The sequence below is a fragment of the Eucalyptus grandis genome, chromosome 3, assembly GCF_016545825.1.
Source record: "Eucalyptus grandis isolate ANBG69807.140 chromosome 3, ASM1654582v1, whole genome shotgun sequence".
In the NCBI taxonomy this organism is placed as follows: Eukaryota; Viridiplantae; Streptophyta; class Magnoliopsida; order Myrtales; family Myrtaceae; genus Eucalyptus; species Eucalyptus grandis.
The window spans coordinates 39,279,133-39,306,013 of record NC_052614.1 but is presented as its reverse complement, the minus strand read 5'-3'; the positions used below and the strand labels follow the sequence as shown (position 1 = coordinate 39,306,013).

General features: G+C 40.0%; 2 protein-coding genes and 1 pseudogene across 2 annotated transcripts; 1 reads left to right on the top strand and 2 right to left on the bottom strand.

Moving 5' to 3' along the window:
- Window positions 1-106: 106 nt before the first annotated feature.
- On the bottom strand, window positions 107-1,663 carry LOC104437396 (AAA-ATPase At4g30250). The gene has a single exon (XM_010050335.3). The coding sequence runs from the start codon at window positions 1,534-1,536 to the stop codon at window positions 364-366; it is 1,173 nt and encodes a 390-aa protein (XP_010048637.3). The 5' UTR covers window positions 1,537-1,663; the 3' UTR covers window positions 107-363.
- Window positions 1,664-9,768: 8,105 nt separating this feature from the next.
- On the top strand, window positions 9,769-10,517 carry LOC120286081 (annotated as a pseudogene).
- An 11,235-nt stretch (window positions 10,518-21,752) lies between these two features.
- On the bottom strand, window positions 21,753-26,196 carry LOC104439614 (putative clathrin assembly protein At5g57200). The gene is made up of 14 exons (XM_010052653.2): window positions 26,107-26,196; window positions 25,921-25,990; window positions 25,586-25,683; window positions 24,951-25,089; window positions 24,740-24,867; window positions 24,535-24,627; window positions 24,334-24,450; window positions 24,175-24,240; window positions 23,956-24,036; window positions 23,774-23,851; window positions 23,509-23,694; window positions 23,354-23,429; window positions 22,870-22,997; window positions 21,753-22,175 (listed from the first exon to the last, which is right to left on the bottom strand). Exons 1-14 carry the CDS (start codon window positions 26,194-26,196, stop codon window positions 21,753-21,755), a joined length of 1,773 nt encoding a protein of 590 aa, XP_010050955.2.
- Between the last annotated feature and the right edge of the window lie 685 nt (window positions 26,197-26,881).

Sequence of the window (26,881 nt, the reverse complement as noted above, 5' to 3'; positions counted from 1 at the left end):
TACGATAGATTGATGCTCCCAACGATTCTTGAGCATAGAATGGAACCGTAATCGGATTAATTGGCGAAAACTCGCTCTAGACGCATAGGAGCACTTACCGTTTCAATACAGCCCAAACCTATAACATAATCTTCCAAATCACAAAACAGAGCACAAGCAGAAAGTGAAATTCATTTGATATGTTGCTTTGGAAAATGGTAAATTCTTGCACAGGAGCAAAAATCAACCATCTGTTCCCAACAGATCAAATTGCTTTCCCATTTTTCATTTCTATCCCAAAAAGAAGAGAAAATAAAGGGGGAAAAAAGAGAGAAGATAAAAGTGAAAAGAAAATGGAAAAAGGGACGAACTGATTTTTCCCTCTCATATTGCTTTCTTCTCTTCATCATCCTCTTCCACCTTGCAGGAAGCGTCACCGCAGTCGCTCCCTTCTTTCGGGCTCTCCAGAGCCCTCTTTTCTTGCTCCTCTTTCTCCTCCTCCTCCACCGTGTTCAGCTCGCACTTGTAGTTCCTCTCCGCTCTCTCCTTCAACACCTCCAGCAACTTGCTCGCGGCTCTCTCCTTGTTCCTCAGGACTTCGCTTATGTCCGCCGGCGTCATCTTGGCCTTCTCGACCGCCTCTCGGAGTTCGCTCGACACCACCTCGCTCAGGTCCTCGGCCTCGCTACCCAGATAGTTCCGGAGCAGGATCTTGAGCGCCGGGTACGAGCAGTAGCTCATGTGGATGCGCATGTTTATCCGGCGTCTCTCGAGGAATGCTGGATCGAGCTTCTCGATGTGGTTGGTGGTTAACACGAAGATCCTCTCGCTCCCGCGGCATGACCACAGGCCATGGGTGAAGTTGAACAGCCCTGAGGGGGTGACCATGTTGTTATTCCCCTCGTCGCTGCCGCGGGTTGCCTCAGGCGCTCCGGGGTCGTAGTAGCTTCGAGGTGCTGTGGCATAGGGCGCCTCCGACCTGTTGGACAGACTGACCGAGCAGTCGGTGCCGGTGATGACGACGACGATGGACTTGGAGCTGGTGTTCATGAGGAGCTTCCGGAGCTCGGAGTTGGTTTGCACATGGGGCAGCTCGAGTTGGTAGATGTCGTAGCCGAGGAAATTGGCCATGGCGGCGATCATGCTCGATTTCCCCGTCCCAGGCTGGCCATAGAGCAGGTACACCCGATTCCAGGCCCGGCCCGCCCGCTGGTACAAGGCCTGCCCGGCCGCGAAGTAGCGGAGGTCCTCCATGATGTCCCTCTTCCTCTCCGGGTCCATGGCCAACGTGTCGAAGGTGCTCGGGTGCTTGAACGGCTCGGATTCCCACGGGTGGCCGCGCGAATGAATATAAAGGAGGCGTCCTCGGTTCTTGTTGCGGATCTCGTTGGTCTTATTTATGATGTAGTCCAGGTAGGAGGAGAAGCAGTTGAGGGCCTGGTTCAGGAAGTGGAGGGAGGCGACTCGGAGCTCCGGCGGGAACACCACCCGGAGGAGGGTCTGGCAGAAGACCAGGACGCCCAGGAGGGAGGCCAGGGATGTCCAGAACAACTTCATTTCTGCGCGATCCGTGCGCCTCTGCGCGAGTCAAAGTTAGAGATTGGTTTTGGGAATGGGATGATGAGAGAGGGTAGTTTTAGGGTTACGAGGGAAAGGACGATCTAAGATTTCTGCTATTCCACCTTAATCGCACACGTCGTGTACGAAGGGTCAATCCCATCTAGAAGGTCGATTGCAGAAAAGAGGCCATGCCGGTCCCCTTCAAAGCCAGCAGCAGACCACCACGTGTTCGATTTTAATGAGAAGAGATTCCATTTGGACTCCACAGGTGGAACGGGGAAGGTGCGTTTCTCTTTCCTTTTTTCCTATTTTACTTTTCTTCGTGGAAGTGCTCAAGAACAGGCCGCTCAATTCCACGGCACGGCCACGATAATATTTGTATAAAATCCGGACTAAAGGAAACCAACCCATGATCCGAAGATAACTAATTCGACGTGGTCCTTGAAGTTTCGGTTTTTCGCCACACGTTTTGTGTAACATTTGTTTTCATGCGTCAGTCTTGTACTCAGAAATTCATAAATGCATCTAAGTGGACCTAAATCTGATTCATGTCAATTTCGTAAGACGTCATGGGAAAACTGTCCACTAAGGAACGACCCCCTTGACCCCCGTCCCCCTCTCTCAATTCAGAAGTCAAAAAGTGGGGTGGAGTGGGTGCTGCTGAGACGGGAGTCGTCGCCATTAGTCTATCACGCACTGTTCTTCCACCAATTTCTCCCTCTCAAAAAAGGAACCTCTCGGTCTTGGTCTTGGGGACGAGGGCGATTGGCTCTGGCTTAAAATAATAATATTCCCGTTACAAGGGAAGGACGCTAATGATAAAGAAAACAACAAGGGGAAAGGGTTTTGGACTTTTGAATATTAAGAGAGAGAGAGAAAGAGAGAGAGAGAGAGAGGGAGAGGGGGCATGGGTGTTAAATTAGGGTTCTTGAGAACACCCATCACCAAATCCTTATTGCACCGACACCCATTTGGCAGATAAGCTTTGCTGTTTGATGGGGTGCAAAGCCCTGACTGTGCACATCACAGTAAAAGGGTAATAAATATTGAGAAAACTCTGTAATCTCTTCGATTCGGTTGCCAAATTAGGGTTCTTGAGAGCACCCATCACCCAAATCCTCATTAGGGAGGGGACGCAATGGCATGTAACTTTGTTGTTTTCACGCAGTCATGCGGTGAGCACAGGTCAAATTATTATTTCGCCTTTTATTGGAGAATATCTTGTGCTCACTGCATTGAGCAGCATGTGCCAATTTGGGTGTGAGGGAAAAGGAGTTGCATATGTTAAAAAAGTGGTCGGAGAGCGCCCCCCCCTTCTTTCAGCTAGCATGTCATATACAATCTTTTCTACAATTATTGGTCTGGTGGACATTGGATGCTCAAGATTTCGTTATCTTGTATGCTTTAACAACGCTCCCACGCCCTGCCCTTCCTCCTTGGATTTAGGGTGGATTTAGTTCAACTTTGCAAATAGATTTTAGGTGTAATACAAATGTTGAAAGTCAAAATAGGGAAATGCAAATTGCATTTGGTAAAAACTCTTTGCAAAAAGACTTTGGGTTTAAATAGTGTTTGGCAAAAAAACTCTTGCAATGAATTTTTACTGTATATATATTAAAAAAGAACTTATACATTCACTAGAGCCAATGAAGGGCTACGGCTGCCAATGAGTCAGATTTGGCGCCAGTCACCGTTAGTTCTAGTGGTCATCAGTGGACGTTGCTTGACCTTAAGTAACCTTAAGCGGTCCTCGATGAAGGTCGTGTCACCCAAGCGAGGGCCACTAAAGGATGTGGGACCTCTAGTAGAGGTCGTTTGGTTGTGCGACCCTCGTCGTCCTTTCACTAACTAACTACCCTTGCATGAAGAAAATGAACAATTATAGGAAATGAGCAAAATCGAAAAACTAAATAATCAATGAGAGCAGTTTTGAAAGAAAAAATGTTTTAATTCTAATTTTAGCATTCTACAAATGTTGAGTGGGAGTAACATTAAGCTTTTGGCATGCATTTGGCTAGAAGTTATTTTAAAATACTTGTCAAAAGCTCCAATATTCCTTTGTGGCCCTTTGCGAAAATTGAAATAGACACACTTTTAATGCCCTATTTTCAAAGCCCCTTCTTAACTGGGATTTAATCTAGTAATTTATTATTAATAATATTTTAAAAATTTCGGGTTACCGGTGCCTAGAGCACGGCCCACCAATGGACTCTCCATCGAGTAGAGAACAGAGGTTGGTTATGATGGAATTGTGTGCAGGGATGTTCCGATCCTTCCTTAGACTGTCCGAAACGTATGAGGCAGATCTTATTAATTTCCTGCGTTTTATTAATTTCTCTCCCTCTCTCTCTTCTCTCTCTCTCTCTCTCTCTCTCTCTCTCTCTCAGATCATTTAATTACTGCTTTAATTAATAATTTCCCTCTTGCTATTTTAAGCCCAGCCCCAAAAAAACGGTGTTCTTTTTTATTTATAGAAAGAAAGGGTGGTTAGGTATTTTGATGCTGATTATTTAACTATAGTGCTCATTTTCACGTTGCTGCATTCCCCACTCGCACCGACCTCGCGTGACGTTCAGTTCCCACAAGTGATTTCTTTCCCTATTTTTACCGGAAAAAAAGTCCCGAATTACTTCAATTTCGTTAGCCAATTTAGAGGTCGCAATTCGTGTTTATGGAATTACTTCTTTCCACCTTTAGATTTTATTTTACTCTTGGCATTTATAATTTGACTTTCATTTTATTTCATATGTCTCGACATTAAAATATATAAGGCATTGACAAGTAACATGATTACATTCATTAAGAGTCAACTTTTTCGGCTTTCTTTGCCAAAATCTAAAATGTAACTCAAATTTTAAAACGTTATGAAAAAACTAGTCTACGAATATACCTGTTAACATTTGAATGTTGTGAAGATATAAGGAGTTTCGTCTTTGAAGGGACCGAAGTTGGGAATGGACGTGATTTATGGGAATATCATACGGACCATGTGCCATTGGTGCCTTACCCAAGTATGGGTGAGATATGACCATAAAATCACATCCCCTAAACCCTCAAATCCCCCCACCTCCCTTTATGATCTCCCTTTTCCCCTTAAACCCTGGCCAGGCACATCCCTCTAAAGGGTATTAAAAGTCTTGAGAAAAATTTTAAAATAGTGTATTTTTTTTTTTTTTTTTTGAGTCAAGTTTAATTTTGAAATCCGACCAAAAAAAGAAAGTTTAAATTTTGATAGGGACTGATTTGACTTCGAATTAAACAAAGTCACTCAGTGCCTAATACGCGTCAAATTGCCGTCTCCAATGGACCCAAGACCTCAACTCGTTCTCTTGCTTGACTGTTGGAGACGACTTTTGAGCTTCGCAGATCGTCCTTTTTATTCTATCTTGGGAAATATCTGGTTAGGTTCGATTCGACAAAAGCAAAGCTAGTGCCGAGAGCATACGGGAGCGGCATTAGCGCCGTGATGAAGCGGCAGTCTAAACAGTACGTGAACAGGAGAAGAGGGTATAATTGGCCATGGCTGATGAAAATGAAAAAGAGCTCAATTTAGAAGAATTCATGGTGTAAATTTTCTTCTTTACGTTTTGGTTTTGAGCATGGCAGGCTCATTGTTTTGTTTTACAGTTAATTTGGCATGCTGAAGGAAGTTCATGGTTTTTACTAGATGATCTTGTAATGGCTTCCTAGACTATCCTACCTATTTTATATATTGAATGAATGGTCTCTTTCATTTTCATTTTGTCATACTCGCTCTCTATTTTGTTAGAGACTCAGATAACTAAGTTGCATATGCTCGGGCTACTTCTCTTGTACTACATATATTTGGATGGATTAATGAGAACTGATTCAAATGAACAAAAAGGATTAAACAAAAATGAATTACTGGATTAAGTGCATGCGCTATGGGTGAGCAATTCTCGATTTTAGTGTTTCCAAGTTTTGTAGAGGTTCCGCTTAAAACCTGAAACTTGCCCCAAGGTCGGCTCCAAGATCTACCCAAGTTCTATCTAAATTATTAATTGAATGATTATAGTAAATTATCATCTTTAATTATCACAATTTGTTGTTATAATTTACTGATCATATTTATATTTAGACACATGAAAAATATGAAACATTAATAAAGTAAGCCTTCATAAAATGGTAGACTAATGGTTTCGGATTATACATTCATTAATGAATGCTATGAAATATCGTAGGATCACACGAAAACATAAACTAAGGAAAACATAAAACTTCTTTCAGGTTTTTAGTTAAAGGTTCTAGATTCCAAATTATACCAACCTAAAACTTGTAATCTATTTGTTGAAATAAATTCTTCAATCTTAGAACCTATAACCTACCTTACATATCTTAGAACCTAAAACCAGACATGTTCCCGTGTGTCCAATTCTTAGTTTCTTAGTTCTGTCTTGGAACAATGCTCAACCATATTGGACATCCATACACAACAAAAGCAAGGGCAACGATAACAAGCTCTAGAAATTATGGCACAAAGTATATGTGTTTTGTGCTATAAATTTTTTCAATTGATTGCTTAAATGTTATAACTTTTTTTAAAAGCATTGACTTGAGTGATGTTAGCTATTTTTTTGTTGAAAAATCTGACATAGCATCCAAATATTCGATGCTTGTGGTTAAAATTTTGTGAAAATGATAGCATTCAAGTGATTGATTTAAATTTTGGGTATTGATTGGTCAATGTGAATGAGGAATGAAAAATAAAAAAGATCTAATGCTAGTTCATAGTTTTTTTTTTCCGAATCTCTTGTTCATGATTTGTTAACCAACTGAACTTGCTTTTTTGTTGAATTTGGTTTCTTGAATTAAAACTCCAGATAAATTTGGAAACCCCAAGACTAATGTGAAGAGTCACGCAATGCCAAATTTATTCTTTTACGCATTAATTGCTTACTACTCAATTATTTCGATGTAACTGAGAATAATAATAATGAGCTTGGTTCAGTAGCAATTGAACCTTACCAAATTATAATGAGCTTGGTTCAGTAGCGATTGATAGAACTTTTCCATTCGTTTCCTACTCCAAAAAGAGACCAAACGAAACAAAACCATAATTACCAGTCCGACAAACATAGATTGCAGTTCTTCTTTTTTTTTGCTACATTAGATTTGGGTTGCGATAACTCGATGCTCCCAACAATTCTTGAGCATATAATTGGATTCATTGGCAAAAACTCACTCCAGACACGTAGAATGAGTGGAGCACTTACAGTTTCAATGCAGCCCAACCTTTAACATAATCTTCGAAATCGCAAAACCAAGTACAAGCGGAAAGTGAAATTCATTTGATATTGTACTCGACACGCAACTTTATTCGACTTCAACCAGTATTTAGGTTTGCCCAGATCCGCTGGAGTCGTGAGATATGCTGTTATTTGAGCATCTTGAGCGAGTGATAACTAAAGCCCGAACCTTCCTTGTCCCGATGTAGTTAGGAAACTTTCATAACTTAACAACACATGGCCAAACCAATTTGAAAGCTTGATTATAACCCATCGCCCAAGAGAAGCAAATAAAGTAGCGGATTGGGTAGCTAAAGCCCATAGAGGTAATTATCTTCCTAAAGATTGGCTTACTAATCCTCCTAGTACTTTATGGGACCTTATTATTTCTGAGGCCCAAGTTTTTTGCGTTAAGTAATGAAGCTCAACTATATTTTCTGACCCAAAAAAAAAAAAAAAAACACACACACACAGCCATCTAATCTCTAACTACAAAGATTCAATATCCAGCGGCATGGAATATCTTCCATCCTATCTATAACCACCTGATACAATCGCCAATTTACCCATATTCTAAATTTGAACGGACAACTTTCCATAAATATCCATAACCATTTGGAGATAATCATTGGCTTATTTCATTACCAAATTTACATATAGATAATATACGTTTGTGAATTGCATTATCTAACAAAATATTTATCCAATGTTTGATTGTTTTCCTTAAAAAGAAAACCTAAAAAATATTAAAATTGGATTTGATTCTTGCTAGAATACTGCTTATTTTAGATTAGATAGCATTTTAAATCTGGCAATTTCTTTTTCCGAAATTTTAAAGAAAAATCCAAAAAATATTGCTTTAGGATGAATTAGATTTCCTTTCTTAGAATAGATGGTATATTTAAATATTAGGTATTTTTTATTCTGAATTTTAATTAAAAAAAAAAAAAAAAATTATGCATGCGTCATGTAGAATTAGTTTGCATATTGTACATTATATAGTAAATTGCACGTTTAGGGACATTTAAATTAAAATGCATGACATGTTACGATAGTTGCATCTAATATTTTCCCGTCATCAGATTAGGTTATTTAATTAATGTTGCGTGACATATAGTTCGTTGTTAAGTTGCATGTTGCATGTCATTTTAGTTAAGCATTTTTGTATGTCATTGCATTACCTTGCATGTACTTTTTAGGTTTCATTTAAATAAATGAAAATCCAAAATAAATGTGAGTGATTGTATGTTAATTAGAAATCATATCTATGAATATTGATGTAAATTTTGATTTAACATTGCAAATGCTTTTATTACTATGAGGTAAGTCCTATAATTTATTTATCGCCTTATTAAGTGTTAAATTTGTGGTTTGCACACTCGTAAAATCACCTTACATATTAAAGAGTAATAAAATGGAGTCCAACCTGTCTACTAAATATTATTTCATAAAAGAACGGTATTGAAAATGTATTAGAGGATGCTAGTGTAACCAAGTATCCATACCCATAATCTCTAGTTCTTAGTAATACGGTAGTAAAGTATTTTTCTCGATACTTTATTTGGGTTCTAATTGATTCACCGTAAGCTAGTTATGACGACTCCAAAATGAAAATGGTTTGCATGATAAAACTTAAATCTTAAGTTGCGAATTGGTATGGACTTAAGAGAGTTCGAGTTAAGTTTAGGCTCAAATTTCTAAGTAATGCACCACGAGGGTAGGTCGCAACAAGACTCATTTCTACAACATAGGCCTTCGTCTCATTTTTTTTTATGCGGTCTTATGTAATTGGGTTCAGCCCACATATACGTGCGCTACAAAAGGTTAATATCAACATTCAACAAGTTCACCTTTTCAATTTTCTACCTAGTTTTTTGAAAAAAAAATTCTATTTAGTTTATTAATAATTTCCGCTTTGCCTCCTTTTTTTTTCGTTAATACTGGGCGCGAGCACCAAATCTAGCAGTAGGCAACCCAAACTCAATAGCCCGTCCTAAAATTAAGGTATCTTTTTTTTTTTTAATCAAACCCGGAGTTTTTATTGGTCGAATGACAATCGGAGTTGATAGTATCAATTATTAATTTGTAACCCCTCAGCTCCATCTCTTGTTAGGGTTATATTTTCAAGAAAGATAAACTTAAAATATCTTAAATTTATTTTTAAGTGACACAATTTTTTTAACTCAATTGAATTTATGTGACTAAAAAAATGAAAGAAATGATATGATTTATGTAATTTAGCAAAACTCATCGACAAAGAATAAAATATGTTCTTGAATATTACACCTTATTTATTTATTTATCAAAAGACATGTTTTATCTAATTCAACCGCATGTACTTAATTAAAATGGGAAAAATGGTATATTTTATTTAATTCAGGAAAACCTTAAGAAAATATTATATGTTCATATGGCTCCATTTGTTTGGATGAAAACATTTTTCTCATCTTTCCGTGTTCGGTTCGTTCAGGAGAATGAGTAATGTTTGCCTAATCTTTCATCTCCTGCTGCAAATGCCACCGCGCATCTGTCCGAACTCTGCGAAACAAGTTCTCGGCAACGACAAGCAGCAAAACAATCAGCTCAACGAGCACACTTTAAAAACTACTTGAGCCGAATTGCAAATGACTATGATAGCATACAAGTAGTACCTGTACCAGGTATAAAACTCTAGATGGATGACTAGTGAGCTCCGCCATCTTTAGATGGATATTTCCAAAGAATGAGCTGGTTCTTAGAAAACCCGTGAGAGTTTAGCAATTTCTTCTCGCTCTTGCTCCACGGCAGTGAACATCCTCATTAAGTCTTCCATCCTTGAGACAGGTAAGCTGGTTGCTTGTTGTTTTGATAGCATTAGTGTTTCGTCTGTGGCTGACAGGTTCTTATTCAAGCTGAGTTTTTCGCTTTTTGTTTTTGCTTCCTCTCATGCAGCTGAGAACTTTAATAGGAGGCCATTGACTCCGAATTGGTTCTTTAACCTGGAACAATCACATACTCACTACAGGAGGCATGGATTGTAAGGTCATCAACAATGATGTGAGACTTAGATCCCACATTGTTGGAACCTACAAGGGGCATCGCCAAGAAGTCTGCCGGCTGAAATGTTCGCCCTCCGGAAAACAGCTGGCTAGCGGAGGAAACGACAATCTCCTCTACTTGTGGGATAGGTCCAGAGACTCTTCAAGCACTCAGTGGCTTCACAAGATTGAAGCCCACACAGCTGCTGCAAAAGCCCTCACATGGTGCCCATTTCATGGCAACTTACTGGCCTCGGGAGGGAGTGACTGGTGCATCAAATTTTGGAACACGTGTACGGGCGCGTCTGAATTGAATGGACACTGGTTTTCAGGTTTGTGCACTGTTGAGGAACTAGAGGGAGAGGGAACTGCTAAGCTCTCACGGGCCTACTGAGAACCGGCTCATTCTCTGGAAATATCCTTTTATGCGAGGATGGCAGACACCTAGAGTTTTATTCCTGGCACAGGTACTACTTGTATGCTTACCAGTCATCCGTCGGTGCAACTACTTTCGAAGTTTGCTTTTTGAGTTGATCGTTTTGATGATTCTCATTGCTGATGATTCTCATTGCTGCAGAGTCCGAATGAATGCATGGTGGCATCTGCAGCGGCAGATGAAAGATTAATGTTCTGTCAAGTATTTGGGATACCAGAAGTGGCTAAGCCAGCACCCAAAACCTCTGAGCCATTTGCCAATTGGCATGGTATCCGTTGAACTCAACAGATTGATTGGTGCTCATCATTTTGGCGCTTCTGCCCAGAATTTTTCCAGCCTATTTGCTTAACCAAGATTGGAGATCTGTTCTTTTGGAGCTGCAAGTTGATATTCAGACAGGAAATTGCTGTGTAAGTAGAGTTGCAAACTCATCGTTCATAAATATTCAATTTCAAAATTGCTTTTTTCCCCATTTAATGTCTTTCTCTTGTCTGGATTGGCTGGAGACCACAAGGCATGTGTGATAATAACAGTAACTCTTTCAAAGAAGGAACTGGATGCATCGGCAGTGGGGTGAGTTGATGGTGTTCTTCTCTTGTCATTGATTCCTCATATTCAGGGTTAGTCATATTAAGAGCTTGGTATTTGATCCATCATAAGCCGTAAATGCCCTCTATTGCAGGCATCAACCTCCTGTTGAGATGGTGAGGACATCATCAGAGCTTTAGTATAAGTGGGGTACTTCTAGAAATTATTCTGTCGCTATTGTCTCTTGGTGACTGTTATGTCGTTTCTCTAATTTTCTTCTAATTTTATTCCTCGTTTAAATAGGAGGATCACCTAATGGGCAAGGAAGAGGTTGCGGTGGCAGAGGAAGACCAAGAGCTAGAGGTATCGCATTCACAAAACTGAATATTTTGTAGATCACATGGAAGGGAGTGTTTTAGATGTAGGATCTTGCATCATGGTTAACTAATTTCCTTTCATACTCGGTTGTAATGGCACCAAAATGCTCATGTACTTTTTGAGGAATATGTAAATGGCAATACCCCTGCTGCTGCATCTGCAATCCTTCAAATGTTTGCTTTCGGTAACAACCTATAATATTGCTTGTTTCAGGGAATGGTTTTATGAATTCTGAGTTGTGACGATGGAGGTTGTGACCATAACCAAGGTTATGCTAAAGGCAAGGGGACATGGTTTTTGTGGCTGAAGATGGGGAGGATACAATGGACCTCATGCTGGTCCACAGCACGATAGAGGATACAATCAAGAAGCACCTTCTCAGAACTGCATTACTCTTTTAATCATTCTTTTTTCTCACGAACAAGTCTGATTTGATACTAGTTTCATTAATGGCTAAGGCCTACTATGTACCGAACTGGATATACTTCTAAGATTTTCTGGTCCATATTTAAATGGAGTCAAGATTCAAAATTTGTATGCGATAATTGTTCGGATCCACTGATTTCTTGGAACTGAAAGAAAAGAGATCATGGCAAACTTGATTATGGTTGATTATGAACATCCTGGACGTATTTGAATTGCTTTTTGAGTTCTATGTGTGATGGTGAAATTGCTAGTAAAATTATTGATATGTATTTGTCAATGCCCGTGTATATAGGTCGTGACTCTTTGCTATTCTATTTTGTCAAAGGCACGAGTTCGTCGCTACTATAGAATCAAGAAAGACTGATATCTAGTAGTGTTTAATAGGTTCAACATAATTTGTTTGGCAAAACTTTTGAGACTAAGGCCCGTTCGTTTTGCGGAAAATGTGACGTTTCTGGAAAATATTTTCTAGGAAGTCATTTTTCAGAAAATGTAATTATTTTCCGGTATTCGGATGAAACCTGAAAATGAAGTAGAAAATATTTTCACTGTTGATAAGGAAAATCTTTTCCTTCATATACTCTTTTTTCTTTATTTTATTTTTTAAAATGGATTTTCCATATTTTTAAAAAATTGATTTTTAATTATTTTTAATTTTTAAAATCTATTATAATTTTTCATTTTCATTTTTTTTTTTTTTTTTCTTTGTTTTCATCTCCTTCTTTCTTAGCCGGCTACCGGCCATCGATGAGCCTCGAGCTGGTTGACGAGCATGAGGCTTGTCGAATGAACAAGTGCGAGCTTGAGATCGATAAACTCGAGGTTCGCCTAGTGACGGCGACGACTAACCAAGAAAAAGAAGATAGAAAACAAAGAAAAGAAAAGAAAAAGAAAAAGAAAAAGGAAATTAAAAATAATTCGAATTAAAAAAAATAATTCAAATAAAAAATAAAAGAATAATAAGAAAGGTGAGGAGGAAGTGATGATTTGTAGATGTGTAAGATAAGAGAGATCAAGTGAGGAAAATGTTTTTCACTTTTCAAAATTGAAAACATTTTCCCTAATTTAGAAGACTTTTTGTCTTTCATGGAAAACTCCCCAAAGAATTCATTTTTCATGAAATGAACGCCAAAAAAAAATCCGAAAAATGTTTTCCTAGAAATTATTTTCCGTGAAATGAAGTTCTCTTCAAAATTCGTTTGGTACAGTTTTGGCCGAATTGCAGCTGCCCCACACAAAAGAGGAATAATTCCTACTAGTATATTGAGTTGCTTGTTGATTTTACGAAGATCAAGCTCTTCATGTGAGTCTAGACCCTCTCAATTTCAAGTTTCTTTTTGAGTGAAATTAAAATATCAGAGCCCAAAGAAAAGATTGGCCCACCGTGCTGAAGCATAAGGTGTTCTGTAAAAGCGGAACACTTTTGTTTTTCGCGTATGCACAGAGGAGAAGAAAAGAACAAAAATAAGGATGTTGTGCCTTGGATCTGTCGATTGACACCTATGGAAATTTATTCTGGCTCCGCCGCTGGTGCTGTGAAACGTAAATTTCTTGTTTAGGAATACATGGTGAGGCGGCTTTCTAAAAGTTATTATACACTCCTGCAACTTTGGAGGTGTTGCCATGATGAAGTTATACCAATCAAGCTCAATGTCCGAGGAGTGAATAGAGAGTCAAATATATGCATAATGATCTCACCCAAATTGGCTGATCTATTCTTGGGAGGAGAGGTTTGAGTTCTGTTGGGAATGACTGATCCCCGAAAAACCAGATTCGACACTAAATCGAACCCCTAAACTCAAGCGGAAGACAAGCCCGAGAATTCTAACACGTATCACCGATCTTAAAGCACACCACAGATTCGAGCGTACCTTTTAGCCACAGATTAAACACCGACGCCAATGGAGGAAGAGAAATCTTGGTCTGTTGATCCGGTGAAGCAAAAACACCTTCGGGAGTCACTTGTTTCCTTTTGGAGGAAAACGACAGAGAGAGGGAGGGAGAGAAGCATACGTCGTTTCTTTTTTAATTAAACGGTACCTTTTCTCTCTCTCTCTCCTCCTTTTATACCCCCTTCTTTCCACGGGCCCTATTCCCGTGGGCCGGGCTTTCTTGGCCCAACTTGGGCGGACGGGCCTTAAGCCCAAATCAAATAAAGTCTTCATCTCCCACTCGCACATGGTGGGCCGAACAGGATTCTCTTTACCTCTCTTCAACTTTCATATCGGTGAATAATCCGTGCGACCAGCATACTTTGAGCTCGTTGCTATACATCGTTAGGAATATGTAGCAGCTCATAATTGGGCGTCACACTTTGAGTAGATTTAGTATGCAGTACCTTAGATCGATTGATCACATTTATATCTCCCTTGATCTCTTTTAAACATGATATATATATTGTATTCACAATTATAATTATCACAAAGACACTCATAATTGGTCGACCAGTGAATACAAAACCACAATGTGATTCTCCGAAATCGATCTTCCTCTTTCCTTCAAACTCTCAATTTCAGTCCAGCTTGCTTTTCTAGAAATGTCCCATTAGATCGAATCAACTCATGACCATTGGCAACATCCTAAGATAGCAAACACTAAATAGAAACCTTGAGAATAAGTAAAAGTCATGAGGGCACTAAAATTGAGGAACTCTTTTCCTCAAGAGTCTCACACGTCATAAAAGTTGAAATCAAACTTTTTGCCACTCTTATTGGTCGGCTCATGCATACGTAGTATGAAATACGTATTACGGTATTAACTCATTTCCCATGGAGCGTATGTCTACACCTTTCAATACCGTACAGATGATAGTTCAGACATACCCAATGTCTAACTTGAGTTCACGTACCTACTCTTTTTACAAAATTCATCAGAACTCACATCTGGCATCTTAGACAGATAAAGTAAAATATGTGGGGTATGTTACTTTCGGACATCGTAAGTATTATGTCCTCATCTTAACACTCAGTTACGGCGACATACGTATTTTAAGCTTGAGCTCTCGATTATCACCTAGATAATAAGCTTAAAAACAGTCTCATCTCTATTCATCACACAAGTAAATAGGCGATTACCCGTGTGAGTGGGCTAATCTTTTATCTGTCCGACATACTTACTCAACTTAAAATAATACACTGAGTATTGAGATGCATAAAGATCAAACAAAGATTCATAGGCATTAATAATGAAACAACACTAGTTCATAAATGTGAACAACTCAAGGAAATTACAATCCAGTACATCAGACTCTACGCAATCCTAGAGATTTTACATGACCACAAAACACATCTCTAGGTATTGGCTTTGTCATAGGATCTGCTACCATTCTATGCGTAGATATGTACCGTAAGTTCACATCCTTTCGTGCAACCATATCCTTGACAAAGTTATACTTGGTATCTATATGTTTGGTCTTGCCATGATACTTTGGATCTTTGGTGCTTGCTATAGCTGCTTGGCTATCACAATTAACTAATAATTGATTTGCAGCTTTCTCAATAACACCTAAATGATCCAAGAATCTCTTAAGCCAAACTGCTTCTTGTCTGCTGCTGTGATAATGCCACGAACTCAGCTTCCATTGTGGATAAGGCTATGCATGTTTGCTTCTTACTACTCCATGATATGGCGCCATTGCTCAGTAAGAAAACAAATCCTGAGGTAGATTTTCTTTCATCTAAATCTCCTCCCCAATCAGCATCTGAATAACCTTCAAGTCGCAGATCCTTTCCTTGGTAATTCAACTTGTAATCAGCAGTTCCCTTGGATACCTCGGTATTCTCTTAACGGCTTTCCAATGTGCTAGACCTGGATTAGATTGGTATCTACTCACCATTCCAACTGCAAAACATATGTCGGGTCTTGTACACATCATAGCATACATCAAGCTCCCAACAGCACTAGCATAAGGAACATGTTTCATTTGTTCATTCTCTTGTGGAGTCCGGACACGATCTATGGCTCAATCCTTCACCTTTTGCAATAGGAGTGTCTATAGGTTTACAGTCTTGCATACGAAATCGTTCAAGAACCTTATTTATATAGGTTTCTTGCGAAAGAGACAACGATCTCTTCGAACGATCTCTCGAAATCTTAACTCCAAGAATGTATGCAACCTCACCCATATCTTTCATCTCAAAGTTGGAAGACAACCAACTCTTGGCAGTCTTAACAAACTCCATATTGCTTCCAGCAATTAGTATATCATCAACATATAATGATATGATCACAAATTGATCCTTGGATCTTTTGATATATACACAATGATCCTCATCAATCATTGTAAAATCATATGCCATTATGGCATTATGAAAACGTATATACCATTGTCTTGATGATGCTTAAGACCATATATCGACCTCAAAAGTCGACATACTTTTTCTTCTTGGCCTTTCACTATGAAACCAGCAGGCTGTTCCATATATATTTCTTCCTCTAATTCTCCATTGAGGAAAGCAGTCTTTACATCCATTTGATGTAATTCAAGATCCAGACTAACCACTATTGCCAGAATAATGTGAATCGAGGTAAATCTCACTATAGGAGAAAACGTATCTTCATAATCAATTCCTTCCTGTTGATTGTACCCCTTCGCCACAAGGCGAGCCTTATGCCTTTCAATCGAGCCATCAGCCTTTCGCTTTATTTTGAGAACCCACTTGTTCCCAATAGCTCTGCGTCCTTTTGGAAGATCAACCACTTCCCAGACTTGGTTTGATTTCATTGACTCCATCTCCTCTTCCATTGCATGAATCCACTTTTCCTTACTAGGGCAATTCAGGGCCTCATTGATATTTCTTGGCTCATCCTCATCTTGTGGAGCAACCATAAAAGTCTCCCCTTCAATGTCAAAACGTCGACGAGGAATACTTTGGCGATTTGTTCGCCATATGGGAGATTGTACACTTTGCACATCATTTCCCATTGTGCTCCCACTTGGATGAAGTCCACTAAGGTCATTATCTTGATCCAAGGTTTCGAATAGGGAGTGATCTTCCCTATTTCGCCCTTCTTAGAAACTCATCCTCTAAGAATGTGACATCTCGTGATTCAAATTCAGTTATACTCCCACTTTCCTGCTCATCAATGAATACATACCCTTTTGAGTGTTCCGAGTATCTTATGAAAATACTCTTCTTTCCTCTAGGACCTAATTTCCCAAACTTGTGAGAGGACTCATGTGTATAGGCAGCACAACCCCATGGCTTAAGAAAACTTAAGTCCGGTTTTCTACCCGTCCATAACTCATATGGAGTGGAAGTAACTGATTTGGAAGGCACACGGTTAAGTATATACGCAGCAGTTAACAATGCATCACTCCAAAAGGTGATAGGCAAGTTAGCATGCGCCATCATTGACCTAACCATTTCCAGTAGGGTTCTGTTTCTTCTTTCCGCAACACCATTTTGTTGAGGAGTGTACGGAATAGACAACTGTCTTTCTATTCCTTTTTCATCACATAATTTTCTGAACTCATCAGATAAATATTCTCGACCTCGATCGGATCTCAATGCTTTTATTTTCTTGTCTAATTGATTCTCTACAAGGTTCATAAACCTTTTAAAACAACTTATTGCTTCAGATTTATGAGAAATCAAATAGACATATCCGTATCGAGTATAATCATCTATAAAAGTGATGAAATAAACAGCCCCATGCCTTCCTTTCACATTCATTGGACCACAGATATCATAATGGATTAAATGCAGAGGAAATTCAGCTCTTTTTCCTTTTCCAAATGGTTTCCTTGTCATTTTCCCTTCTAGGCAATGCTTACATATGGACAAATCGACTTTTTCAATATTGCCCAACAAGCCCTCTTTGGCTAGTCTATTCATACGCTGTTGGCCAATGTGACCAAGTCTAGCATGCCATACATTCACATCATTATCATATTTATTAGGAGACGTGAGAAGGGAATAACAAACATTAGCATTAACATAATCAATATCTAATACAATAAAACCATCCAGAAAATAACCACAACCATAGTAATTTGTATCCAAAAACAAATTCACACCTCTATTACAGAAGTTCATATTAAAACCTAATTTAACCAACACTAATACGAGACACTAAATTCGACGAATCTCGGAGCATACAAAGACATCATGAAGGAACAAAGTGTGTCCACCACGCATATTCAGTTGGCATGTGCCAATTCCTTTCACTTCAGCTGAGTTGTTTCCACATAGATCCACTTAGTTCCAGTTGGTACTCGTCGGAATTCCACGAAGGATCCTCTATCCTTCGCTACATGGTCCGTCGCTCCTGAATCCACAGTCCACAAAGGATTAGACTCAGTTAAGAATACAGAACACAACACAAAAGTAAAGTTCTGAAAAGTACAAGGGGTGTATACCTTCTTTGGCTCACGACAGTCGCGAGCATAGTGACCATTCTTATCACGGTTGTAGCATTTCACCCTTGCAAGCTTTTTCATGCGGGGGACGCTTCCTTCTTTCATGTTGGTTAAACTTGGGTTTCTTCCTGAAGGACCTGCTTCTTCCTTGCCTTTTCCCTTATCAAACCGGTTAGGGCACTTGCGCTTGAAGCTCGAAGCTCCATTTGAGCTAGAACTAGCATGATAAAGTTCAGCATCCGGCTTAGCCGCCAACAAAAGTCCTCTTCCAGCTCAAGATGACGCATTGCATCCTCAAAGGTTTTGATATTTTCATTATGAGTCAGTGCACCTTCATATGCTCCCAACTCGAGGCAAGGAACGAATCACCGCTTGCACTTGCTGCTCATCCGTGAGGACATGGCCAGCATCTCTCGGCTCGTTATCATGTTTGACATCTTTCTAAGATGTTGCTTCATGGTCGACCATGAGGCTTCTTATAAGAGTCAAACCTGATAGTGAACTGCCTCAGTCTAGTCACTGAAGTATGACCAAATCTAGCTACCAATGCCTCCCACATTTCCTTGGCATTGTCAAAACGCCGAAACTCTCGCATGACGTCATTTTCCATGCTGCTCAGTAACGTGATGCGAGCTAGAGAGTTCATTCTTTTCCACGCAGAAAAAGCTTCTTTGTCTCTTTTGTGCTGTGCGGTGGTTCCCTCTTCGGGTTCTACCATGGTCATGACAAGAGCCTCAAGTGCTTCTTGCTCTTCCAAAGACATACTGGATTTTCATTTGCCAAATTTCATAGTTGTCACCATTGAGCTTTTCACCTTTGTTCGGCTCGGCTAACTATGCTCTTTGTGGTGAAGCCATTGATCTGAACAAATCGACAAATATGCATGAATTATTAATGCCTATCATTTATGCATCCCTATTTACATAGACCCATCATATTAATGAATAATTTTAAGTAAGGTTTTAGTATCAAAAGGTCACTATGTTTCCAATCATCCTCCAAAATCCTAACTTAAAACTATCATCAATATAATTGTCTTATGCAAAATCAATTCTATAAAGCTACAAAACTTCTAAAACTACCTGACTAATTACCCACAAAGAACCAGCAATAATGTAGAAAGCAAGATATTATAGGCATCCAATAAAACAATAATGCTTTCAATTAACAATAACATGTAAGTTGCTACAGTATCAACAATCAGGTAGTTAACATTACATTAAGTTGTCCACAAAGCACACTTAATATATATCAGCCAATACAACTAACACCAAGTCAGCACATAAACTGGGAAAGATCCTATTTTATTCAATTTCTTGATCTTTTCCCTTGAAACAATACAGTAATATTCATTTACAAAATCCATCACAATTTTCTTATAGGAAGCTCCGTTGACATCCCATATGCGATTCAACACATCTTGCCATTCGGGTGGAAGAGTGTTTATGAAAAATCGCACCATTTCGTTGTGACATTGGACGACCATTCCATATGACCTGTTGAATTTTCCGTTGACTTCAAGGACATGATCAATTAAGTTACCTCTCTCCCATCGATGATCGTCGGCCAAATTATCAACTTAGACAAAACCTATCCTTTTGCTCATCGGTAATTGCACGAATAGGTGCGCGTAATCTCGAGGAGGCATTGTTCCGCAACAAATGCAGAACAAACAAGGGATCACATTATAATCCACATAGACTTAATTGAAAAAGAAACACATTCTTTTTCCTTTTTTTTTTTTTTTTTTGGTCAACGGTCAACGGTCGTAGGTCAACGGTCAACGGTCGCCAAAGGTCAACGGCGGTTAACGGTCAACGTCGGTCAACGGTCGTCGGTCGTCGGTCGGCAGACCGGTCAGACCGGTCGGGCCGGCTAAGCTGGTCGGGCCGGTGGGCCCAGTCGTGAATCGACGGCACGTGCCCGCAGCAGCGCGTGCGCGTGGCCGACGTCACGCAGACGTCGGCCGGCATGTGCCGCGCGTGTCGGGTCTCGCGCGGGTCGGGTCGCCGGTCGGGTCGCCGGCCGTGACCGTCCCGGCGAACGTCGCCGTCTTTGACATCATCAATGACGTCACCCTAGCGGTTATTGACCGTTGGGTGACGTCATGCCGACGTCAGCATGCGTCGTCTGCGGACCGCGCGTGCCGGCTCGCCCGCCGGCGGTGCGCACGCGCCGGTTCGCCGACCGGCGCGTGTGCCGCACTGTGGCCGGGTGACGCAACGCCCGGTGCGTCCACGCCCACGCGGCGCACGGCGTACCTCCGAGACTCGTCTCGACGTCGGCTTTCTCCCCATCTTTTCGTAAAACAGTTTCGACATACGAAAACTCGGTAAAAGGCCGAAGAACGCTCGGGTGTCGGGATTTTGTCCCGATCCGTACGGCCGAAAGTTTCTTCGTGAAAACTCAATCAAAGAACATGAAATTGATCGGGAAAACGTGAACTAGGGCTCGATACCAATGTTGGGAATGACTCGATTCCCGAAAAACCGGATTCGACACTAAATCGAACCCCTAAACTCAAGCGGAAGACAAGCCCGGAATTCGAACACGTATCACCGATCCTAAAGCACACCACAGATTCGAGCGTACCTTTTAGCCACAGATTAAACACCGACGCCAATGGAGGAAGAGAAATCTTGGTCCTGTTGATCCGGTGAAGCAAAACGCCTTCGGGAGTCCTTTGTTTCCCTTTTGGAGGAAAAACGACAGAGAGAGGGAGGGAGAGAAGCGCACGTCGTTTCTTTTTTTAATTAAACGGTACCTTTTCTCTCTCTCTCTCCTCCCTTTTATACCCCCTTCTTTCCACGGGCCCTATTCCCGTGGGCCGGGCTTTCTGGGCCCAACTTGGGCGGACGGGCCTTAAGCCCAAATCAAATAAAGTCTTCAAGTTCAATCCCGGTTAAAGCAAGAGAAGTACGTCATGCTAGTGTGCCTTGGATGACCCGCATTTCAAGGTTAGGTGTTAAGAGCACGCTGAATTATCCTTGTGGTGCTTGGAATGTCACCAAAAGAAATAGAAGGAACCGTTTGAATGCTTCGTTTTTTCATGTATGGAGGTGGGGATATGCTACAGGAGGAATTGCTATGAATGCTTCGGTTTAACATATATGGAGGTGGAGATATGGTAGCATGTAATGTACAGACAACACCACAAATCTTCTAATTGAAAACCTATGTGACAAGAGTAATTGGACCCTGGTTTAGAAAAACTGAAGCTTTATAGATACTCTACTACTATAGAATGCATAAGCAATTGTAGAGCACAGATATGGTATTGCTCTCCAGAGAAGTTTTCAAGTAAATCCGAAGTCCTAAATTAGGATTCTTCGTAGGACTTTCAAGTTAAAAGGGACACTTAGATCGTGGAAACATAATGTTCTTGTTGCACCTGGAAGAGCAAGTCAATGGTGTAGGATTGTGCAGCGTATATATGTTCAATAAGAGATGGCAATTCAACCGAGATCGAGGGAGCGCCAAAAGCACGAGTTTTGCTTATGACTAGATTGTTTTTTTACCTTCCAGCTGAATACAAAGAAATTTATTGTTAAGTTTTGTGCATCTAGAGAGCCAGAGTACTAGCATATTTCATAAATGCCAAGCATGATAAAATTTAAGCCTTGTCCAAATTCAGGGAAGCAAAGAAAATATTTTCCTAAATTTGTGCTAATGAGGAATACAATGCACATACTTCATGGAAATTGACCCCGATTTTTATACAAGAATGGATCGATGACTGGCAACAATGAATTCAAGAATAGTTAGGCTTTCTAATTATATCTCAGATTAAAATTAGCGAAAAGAGCAGGTGAAACATAGCCCTAAATTAAACGGTGGTTCTCTTGCTGTTGCATTGAATGCTGTGGAAAGGAAGGAAATGGATCTCCGAATGGATTGGAAGAACCACCTGTTTGCGGCATGGGTTGAGGCTGTTGAGAATACTGCATGGCCGGGTCGTACGGCACCATCGTCATCGCATTGTGCTGTTGCTGCTGCTGTTGCTGCCACAGCTGTTGCTGCTGCTGAGCCATCAAGGCCATTTGGACATTGGTCGGGGCGGCTATGTTGCTGGACATCGCAAATGGGTCGGGTTGTGGTTGATGAGGATGAGGATGTTGATCGAATTGATTGTGCAGTTGCACGGCCATTCCCTGTCCGTACCCTGCATTTTGCAACTGAATCTGTCGCCTCGCAGCTTCATCATCATACAAGCTATCTAGCAATAGATTGTCAAATCCACCGGCCTGAACCAAAAGGTTATTCCGGTTGAGCCAAAACACTATTCAGGTCGAATTATCATCAAAGTAAAAATAATTATGCATAAGGTACTATTTTATGTCCGCTAACATAGTATGATTGTTGAATTAGTACTCCAGAAGTCCTAAATCTGTCATGAAACAAATAGAGTACTAAGCTTCAAGGTTGGTGCAATCAGATCTTGAGCCTTTTCTGAAAGGGGGATCAAATACAGAGTCATCCTTGGCCTGATTTCACGTACGCGACAACTTTTAAGGATGCCACCTATGCAAGTTGTGGTTCTCGAGTCGGCCTTTTTCAATATGGATGATGGGAGTGGCTTGATTACATTTTTCTTAAAAAAAGAACTACGATTTAATTGTACCAGTTTAAAGATTGAGCACTCGGATTACCTACTATAGATATTATTTACCACGTTTAGTTATACTCTTTCACCTAAGTTGAATGCACATGCTAATCTGCCTATCGAATATATGTGACATTTCCCTAAACAACATAAAGTTACTAAGGACTCTTGGGAAAACATGGGCAGCTTATCTAACGGAGAAACCGCAGCTAAATGAAAAGATTTAAGCGATAACAGACGTCTGCGGTAACGAAGATTCTAAAAGACAGCTCTATGATATACTTGACTAAATGCATTAGTTAATGTAGAGAATTGTAGAGATTATTAATACAAACCATTCTCCTTTCCACGGGTTTGCTGATGTCGACGGCAGGAGTGGTAACCAGTGCTAGCTCCCAGCCAGAACTACTTGACATGTCCATTAAACTTAGTCCTTGATTTGCGGAAGATAGGGGATTGCCACCTACAATTGTTTAAATTTTTGTCAGCATCTCAACATGAAGCACACAAAATCATCGTTGGAGCCGATTCGGGAAGAAGCAACATTTCATAGAAGCATATAGAAAGTAATAAGCAAGGTTGAACATATCTCATTCTTTAAGGTTATGCGATAATCAACAAGATGCTTGTCATTCTATGATTAATTGATTGTGCAAAATGTTGTAAGTCTACAAAACTACTGGGAAACAAATTGCAAAGAACTTGAAAACTACAATGGTGCCATCTTTTCAACTTCAAAAATGTCATGGAGTTTGTATTAGGATTTTTATTGAAAATAAGTGCTATTAACCAGGTCATGAATTCGTTGAGATGACTGACCGGGTGGTACAATTGCAAGAGCCAAAGCATTGTTTTCCTCTAGTTCTGCAGCTTTAGGGTTTACTTCATTCAAACCCTGCAAGAAATCTAAAGTTCAACGCATGTATTTTTGACTTCGATCCAGAAGGAAACGCAATGTATTTATTCGTAATTACAAGGAGATCGCCGGTATCTGCTGTTGATATCACTGGCGCATCTTCAACCTCTTCCTTGGGTTGCTTCTCTTCCTCCTCTTCCACCACTTCATGTTTCTCTTCAACCTCTTCAACTTGCTTTTCGCTTTCTGATGGTTCCGCAGGTTCCTCTGTCTTTACTGATAGGTTATCGGATTCTCGATATTCCTAGCGAAACAATATTGTTACGTAAACACAAGCCGAGAACATTCACCAAGTTGAATCCAAATAACAATATTATGCTTACCAGTCTTTTGCTCACAGAACCTGTCTGAGGAGCTTCTTTAATGTATTCTTCCATGGTTGTAAGAAATGATGGAGGTGGCTGTTACATGCCATTAAGACGAAAACGAAAGGAAGAAGGCTTTCTGAGATACTGCTTTGAGGATCATGAAAATAACTCAATTGTCATTAAACATGATTAGACACCTGTCTTAGCATTGGAAATTGAAAATTCCTTGCCAGCTCCAAGCCCTTGCAGTACTCATAAAAGTCCGCCAAAGTTTCAGCCTGGACATAACCAAAGAAGAATAATCAAATGGGACAAAAAAAAAAAACTGAAAGCAAAAGCAATTGCACTTATATATATATGGGAGCCAATTTGAAGTAAAATCCACAATATTTTATGAAAGGGACGGGTGAAGTAACCTGCTGTCCAGCTCTTTTATAAATATTGAGTGCCTTGACAGCGTCATGTCTTGACATATCGAAAAACTACAGGAAATCAAATATTATGTTAAGGCAATGATGAAATAGTTTAACAAATATCTAATGTTCTTTCTGCGAATATATATATTGGCGCCGTACCATGTCCACGAGGTTGATGATTCCGTCGTTAATGGCACAATATATTTTGAAGCTCTCTTTTAGTACCAAGGCCAAGGCATACTGTATGAGATAATTGCAGTAAGCTGATCCTTCAGGCTGCAAATTTTGAGATGAGTGAGACAGTGAAATGGCAATTACCTAAAGCAATATCAATGCCAAGAATTATAACAATCTAAGTACATGGCAACCGATAAGGCGGTAAAGAAGCTGTTGCAATGCTGGTAATTGTTCTAGCAATTCCTCCCCATTCAAAAGTCGCGTTCTGCTGTGTGCCTATAATAAGATATGGTGAAAAAGAAATATTTCAATCATGTTAGAGATTCATATAAGCGATTCGATTGAAAAAAAAAATAAAAGAGAGGATAGAAATGAAAATCATATGCACCTTTGTTGATCCTGGAGATGACTTGGTTAAGCGCTCGGTTTCAATGTCGTACTTCAAAATTCTAAAGCACTCGAGTCGTTCCTCAAGAAAGAGAGCATAAGTCCGTACCCACGCAGAGCAATCCCATGCTACCGAAAAGAGAAAAGAAAGGAAATCATTTTCCAACATGTATATTAATTTAAATTGGTGAGATTTGGGAGCAGCTTTTTACCAAGGGGGCTTGAATCGTCTTTGAAATAGGAAATCTGGAGAATTTGCCCTCTATGTGAATAGTTTAACAGCTCTTCTCTAAATGTTGGGTCTCCCTCTCTCAATGTCCTATGAATGACTATCAAAGTCTTCAACGCCACCTTACAGAAGAAACACATAAAATAAAATAAAAATAAAATACTAGAATCAATTTAAAAAGTATGGATATCACAATATAGCAAGAACAATGAAAACCCTAATGGAAAATTAAAATGGATTAAACCTCCTCCCGTGATTAAAACTTTCGTCTTTTTCATTTTATAATCTTGAATTTACAGATCCTAAGATGTCCATTCTATTGCCAAAGTTCAAACGCTTCCTGCATTTTGGAACTAACAAAGGAAAGGGTAGATCGTCCTATGCATTTTGGGGTCAGTGATATCGATCGACACACATCGTAAAATGATTCTCTGATCTGCTCTTCTCATTGGGTTTTCTTACGACGTTTAGGTGACATGGAATCTTCGGAATTCGTTAAGAAGCTCGAGGAAAATTGGACTTAAAGGGTTCATTTTCACAAATTTACAAAGTAATAGGGCTAAAAAGTTATCTTTAAGCAATGAACAAATTATGTAGGGGGATAAGGAAAGTCCTTACAATCCAATTCCGTGTCTTGGATAGTCTCTTAGAAAGCGCATGGATGCAGTATGCGACGTCTGCCCTTGGCCGCACGACTGATGTTGCCGAAAAGATTTCTGCAGGTGAAATTCAGGAAAAAACAATGAGACTAGTCATGAAATTAACCTAACATGAAAAAATTCCTTGAGAAAACAAGTCGTGCTCCTGTTCCAGATCAAGACAGTTAATGAAAATGTCCAAATCCCGTTCTCTTTATCCACCATCGGAGCTCATTCATTGATATGATCCGGTATAGATATATGGCAGGGGGAATCATGAATGAGATTATTCTAGGGGTGACCCTTTCAACTCACTTCTAACGTGGCGTTCCTTGGGCGGACATTCAACATGATTGGTCGCTTTCACGATCGCTATATCCAAATCCTAAACGTCACCCAAGAGAAAAGAAGCACGGTCATCCACATTGACGAAGAACGTATTGAAACAAATCGATTAAGATGTTCGAATGGGGATGATAAAGGGAAAGGAAACGAGGCCACCTTGAATTCACTGTTGACTTTTGCCAGGCCAACCTTGGTGGAATCCTTGAGCGCTCCATAGGCCTTCCTGAAACTCTCAAACGTGCCCATTTCAATCTGGGTTTTATTAGAAAAGATCTAATACCTGAATTTCGAGAGGTCCGGTTGGTGAAGTCTTTGATATACGGTGGATGGAAGGAAGAGAAAGAGGGAGACAGAGAGAGAAAGAGAAAGAGAGAGGGGAGGAATTGATCTCCAGATTGAGACGAAAAGCTAAACGTCCTCTCTTTCCTCTCTCTCTCTCTCTCCCCCCACCAAGAAACTCGCAACAAGAAGGGACCGACAGATGCTGCTTTGATCGTTTAATTCGTTGGAGAGGGAGCTGATGGACATTTTCTCACTAATTTTCTAGAGAAAAAAACCATGGCCTCACATAGGGTGATCTCATTTCATTTAAGTGATTAATCACACGGGATTCGAATAATTTAATCTTTGACTTCTCAATTGTAAATATATCAAAAGGGACATAATCAGAAAGTGGCATGCACAAACTTTTAAAGAGTGGGTGAAGTTGTCTTTCTGTTCTACTTAAGAAATTTGTAATACGGCTTAGTTTTAGTTTTTTTTTTTTTTTTTTTTTTTTTTGGGTCTGAAAACCGATGTCCTTTATTCAAGAATAAACCGCAGAGCCCCTTAAAATGGGCTTCATTACAAAACGAGTCCAACAAAATTTGGGGTGGAGAGGAGACCCAATTCCGAGAGAGAGATTTCCTCCGCTGGGCTTTTGCAGCTCAGT